Consider the following 5,521-nt stretch of genomic DNA (forward strand, 5'->3'; position numbering starts at 1 on the left):
AGCAAACACTAATTACTTTACAGATTATATGCATTATTATACATTTCTGTCAAAGATGGATGATGTAAACTTGTGATTTGGTGCTCACCTTTTAGGGCCCAGCGACCCAGAATGCAATGCAGGGAAGCCATGTTTTCAAAACTCTTGATACGTGGATAGAACACCCATAAATTTGTCACAAAATGGCTAAATGACAGAAATAACTATGTTTTCCCGACCGTCACAAAGCTTTGACCTTTGCCCCATATCAGCATTTTTTATAAAGACCTGTAAAATTTGCTCAAGTGTAAGACAGCCAATGAACCTGTTTCTGGTATATCGGATTTTTGGAAGAATGGGCAAAATTTATGAAGACAATTCAAATGATGACACAAGTCACACAGTTTAAAAGGCAAATCTACCAGGGAAGTCATTACTGTATGTTCATTTGTATATGATTGTAAATATGCTTAACTTGAAATGTTTGGGTCAAGTTTGTTTAATGGATGTGTTGCTGAATAAGTGTGAAGTCAGTGATTTCTTAATGTTGGACTTTTTCACCTCTGGATAAATGGGCTTTTTTTTTTTTCAGTGTGATCTGATATTTACAACTTGAACATCACATAAACACCAGAATTTCCCGATTGTGGGACAATAAAGGGATTTTCTATTCTATTCTATTCTATTCTTAACATACAAACATTCTGGATGAGTTTAAGATGTTTCCCAAGTATCACATATAGCTAGGTTACTGGCAGACTTTCTATTAAATTCAAACATGAAGGAAATAAAGAAGACTAAAAGCCTGCAGGATGAGGCTTTTACATGTCTATTGTTTGGATGAATTAGTCCCTAGATTTGCTTTTATCCAGCTAAACTGACTGAAAACCATATGAAGCATCTGGTTTTAGGTGTTGTTGCTTTGTTTAGGTATTGCTGCAGGCTCTTGACTGAACAACTCATTTGTTGTCTTTGCTCATTGATTCCTTCCCTTCCAATCAAAGCAACAGAAAACTGTTGTTTTACATTTATAGGATCAAATAAATTCCTCCCATGAAGATTTTTTGCAGTTATTTAGGAAGATGCTGTATTCCAGTGTTAAATCTGAGTCTATGTTTTATTATATTTATTTATGTGACTTGCTCTCCTATCTTGTAGGCTGCCCGTGCTCTTATGGTGCTGTCCTGCATCTCCTCATTCCTGGCATCTGTGTTTGCTGTGATGGGGATGAAATGCACCCACTTTGCTCAACGTTCAGTGGTCAAATCACCCCTGCTGCTAAGCGGAGGGATCGGCTTCCTCTGCGCCGGCCTCCTCTGCCTGATCACAGTTGCCTGGACCACCAACGATGTGATCCTGGATTTTTACAATCCCTTCTATGCCAGTGGGATGAAGTATGAGATCGGCTTGGCTGTGTATCTTGGCTACACTTCGTCCTTCCTCAGTCTGATCGGTGGGTCTGTGCTTTGCTGGAGCAGTGGCACTGGCAGAGAGAGATCGCAGGGTCCCCTCCGTGTGCACATGAGTCAACCTTCATCCCCTCCACCTCCCTTTAACAACACATACCTCCCTGCTCCACTCTACAGGCCACATGAGGCCCTGAAGGATAATCGTGCACCTTCACTTTGCTCTCTTTCCAGCAGTGGCTATAGGCTTAATAACTATGTCTGAAAACATGACTAAAAAAGAAGCTATAATATATATAACCACGTTTTACCAAAATCAAATATTTGCATACGAAGAAAACATCACCTTTGATGTTAAAGACTTTTTTCCACTACCAAAACAAAGCAGAACCCAGAACTACAGTCTGCAGGACAGGAATGCCAGGTTCTGTTGTGATGCCTCTGATTGTCCAGGAGGTGGCAGCATTCTACATAAAAACAATAACAGACTCTACAGCAGTGAATAAATAATTCTGTCACTTTCTTCTTGTGTTTTTAATGTTTAAATTTAGCAGAGATGAAACAAAATATGATACATGCTTTAAATATTTGTTTCTTTAAATGAAAAAAGATTTATTTATTTATACTGAGATTTTAAGGAATTGGTATTTAAATCAGCAATAAACGAAAATTGCATTTTGAGACAAATGGAGAGTTGTTTCATTCAAAATTAAATAAATAAATACATAGTGACATGGTTGCCTTCTTTTGTGTGCAGTAAATCCATTTATTCTCACATTTGATTTATTTTAATAGCATGTAATTAAATCCAGTTTATCCACGGCCATAAAGACACAACGTGGCACTTTAAAAAACAACAACATGCAGACAGATTTCAACTTCTAGTTCTCAACATCATTTAAGAATATAGTTTGTTTAGTTCAAATATTTTTATGATTGCAATGAAAATATGATTTTTATTAATTTATTGTGAGGATCTTATATTCCACATGTTCTTCTTTAAACCAGCTACTGATTTCTGAAAAAAACTTTTAATTTCTGTGATGTTTAGACAAACCACTGGGTGGCAACAAAGATCTTTTTAAAGGGAATCTGAATCAGTTTAACCACAATCAGCCTTATTTTTTCACACCCACCTAAACTACAGACCTGCAAGATCCTCTTTGGACCTTTATCAAAGACTTCAGCCCCAAAAAATAAAGAACTAAACATTTTCTTTAAAACATAGATAAATAACTAAAGCAGGCACAGCATCAATGGTTCTTCAATTATTACAAGGCTTAATTGAATTGAATTAACACACTGAATCTCAAACATTAGGCCTAATATTTGGGTGAAAACTTATTTAATTTTTTTTTTTATTATTGAATTTTCTAAAATATCAAAATCCCATAGAAAGAAAAAGAGTCCATTCTCGTTTTTTCAAAGACTTTTTCTTGTTTTAGTTTTACACCTAATGAAATAAAAAATTATTTTGTAGATATTTAGCAAAAAAGTCCAGTTATCTCCTTTCAAAAGGTTAGGAAACATGAACAAGTTTTATTTGCCAAACTGGGGCAAAAAATGGCTCATTAGACTGTAAAGGTTTTAGGTTTTATTAGCAGTTGTAATTCATTGTTTTGAGGGTTTGTTTTTGTTTGTTTGTTCATGGTTAGGTTTGTGGACACTGAATGATCATCTATTTATGACTCCTTCTCCCTTCCTGTCTACATATCCACTAGTAAAACAGCGGACATATTTCTGAACCCTCCAATTAGAGGTGGCCTCTCTCTGACAGGCTGTCAGACACTAAGATGGGAAATTACAGATTCAAGAAAGTCCCTTTCAATTTATTTCCGCTTGTCAGATAAGTCTAGCTTAAATTTTAGAGAGAAAAGCAACATTTTGGAAAAATAAACACCCATCCAAAGACTTTTTTTTTTACTCATGACATATGGTTGTTTGGGAAACTATTTGTTATGATGAGGACTAAAGCTGTAAATCAGGATCTGATGAAACTAAAATTCTACAAATAAATTAAAGTGTAAACTAATAATAATAATCCAAACCCATACATTAATGCATTAAATTGTTTAATATATCCCTGTTTTATAAACTGGAGTCAAACTAGGAAAAACTGATGTGGAAAACTATCTTTAAATGGCTCCCAATATGCTGAATATTCTCAGCTATGTTGTTTTACTTTATCTGTTTCCATAAAATCAAAAAAGACACTGTTCAAATGTTTTAGAGTCATTATCACCCAAATGAAAAAAATCTAAGTTAAATCTACATCCATAATTTTTTCCCCAGCTTTTTATTGTCATTACACTGTCACAAGTACAGAGCAACGAAATGAACTCTCTGCATTTAACCCATCCCATTTGGGAGCAGTGGGCTGCCATTGTGCAGCGCCCAGGGAGCAGTGTGGGGTTAAGGGTCTTTGCTCAGGGACCCAGAATGGCAGTCTGTGGGAGTGGGGCTCAAACTCAGAACCTCAGGATTCCAAGCTTTATGCCCTAACCACTAGGACGCCACTCCCGCCACATAAATTGATTATTATCTGTTACTTTACTATTAAATGGGAAATACAAGCACCTAAGTCTCTTTCTATTCATTTTATGATACAATACTGCAATCACTTAGGTTTCTAATGACTAATAAATCTCTCCTTTCTAAATTCCATTTCTAACCATATTTTCTTCCTTCATCCTTCTTTACCCAACACTGAAATTTAACCCCATCCTTTTCACTCCAGGGAACAAAAGTATGGGGGGGGGGGGAAGGATTTGTGCACAAAGTTATTTCGCCAGTCCTCCCATTTTACTGTAGATAGGTTACCCGGATCCCGTGTTCACTAAAAACAGGTTACCAGTCCACAACAAGCTGATGGTAGTATGATAGAGCAGGTGTTGATCTCAGAATAATAATATTAAAGTCTGGATCTATGAACCCTGTTTCTTAATGAGGACATCTCATAACAAGAAACTATCTTCTAAGAGCCACGAACTATAGGTCTGGGAGTCTACCACCTAAACAATAAGGCACACATTGGGCAAGTGAACACAGAGGTAACGTGAACATGTTGGAGAACCTTCTCCTTCAATTAATTGTTCACTTTTATGGGAAACTAAGTTGAAAATTAGTTTTTAGAACCAACATGTTGTTTAAAGAAAATAAACTTTTAGGAAAGCAGCTATAATGATGTCTAAATATAAGTTGATCTACTTCAAGACCAGAGATTTAGAAAAAAGAAAAGTTAGCATCAGGCCCCACATGCAGCTTTGAAAGATTTCATTTAAAAGCAAAGTTAGGAGGAGTGTTGAATATTTAAGTCGATTAGATTGCGGTAGGCTTTTGAATCATCTCAGACTTCAACTGAAGTGACCCATTATTTTACCTGAACTTTAGCCATTTTTGATTTTTAAACTTTTTAATTTCCTGCCATTTTACAAAAACTACTGAGAATCTCTAAGGTAAAAAGATTTAGGTGATATTGTCGAGCACTAGGAAGCAGAATATATATTTTAAAGTCATTCGAGAATTTCTAAGGCGGTGGGAGAAAAAATAAAGAACATGCAGCACATCGGTGGGTACAGACTAAGCTAAGGCATGATAACATCAAGCTTCCTTTCAAAAAATAAAGGAAAGCTTATGACAAATGTCTGATTAATGACAGCTTCTAAAGTAAAGTTTCTTTGTTTTACGTATTGGGTACAAAGAAATTCATGGAAGCTTAAAAATATTTTGCAAACATAGAATATGATGGATTTTCCTGGTATTCAAAAAAATGGAAAAGACTTTGTATAAATTTACAATTCAAGTTATTCTGTCTAAAAGGCAGTGCAAATCTCAACATGTTTTTAGAAATCTATTTGTTGGAGCTATTTATTCTTTATTTCTTTATCCATTTTAATTGTGTTAAATCCTAAACTTATATATATTTTTGTATTATTTACAGACTTTATTTATAGGTTAATTGTTGAATTTTGTGTATTTATTTTTTGTTGTTTTATCATTTTTTTTTTTTTTTTTTTATGTACAACAGGAAGAAATGTGGGCGGTCCACTTTCTATAATTGTAGGAGCCTGGTAAGGACCAGCAGGCATTTAGGTTAGGGGCCTATGGGTTTTTACCAGCGCAAGAATGTTTGAACT

The 5,521-nt window shown here is 35.2% G+C and overlaps 1 protein-coding gene across 1 annotated transcript in view; it reads left to right on the forward strand.

The window, feature by feature from the left end:
• LOC107083539 (claudin-14-like) overlaps positions 1 to 2,009 on the forward strand; it is a 7,380-nt gene extending 5,371 nt beyond the window's left edge. Inside the window, exon 2 of the mRNA XM_015372858.1 lies at positions 1,138 to 2,009. Within this exon, the coding sequence (XP_015228344.1) occupies positions 1,138 to 1,650 (513 nt within the window). The 3' untranslated portion in view covers positions 1,651 to 2,009. The remainder of the gene's footprint in view (positions 1 to 1,137) is intronic.
• Positions 2,010 to 5,521: the final 3,512 nt, after the last annotated feature.

Source organism: Cyprinodon variegatus, unplaced genomic scaffold (assembly GCF_000732505.1).
Source record: "Cyprinodon variegatus isolate N-32 unplaced genomic scaffold, C_variegatus-1.0 Scaffold77, whole genome shotgun sequence".
Classification (NCBI taxonomy): domain Eukaryota; kingdom Metazoa; phylum Chordata; class Actinopteri; order Cyprinodontiformes; family Cyprinodontidae; genus Cyprinodon; species Cyprinodon variegatus.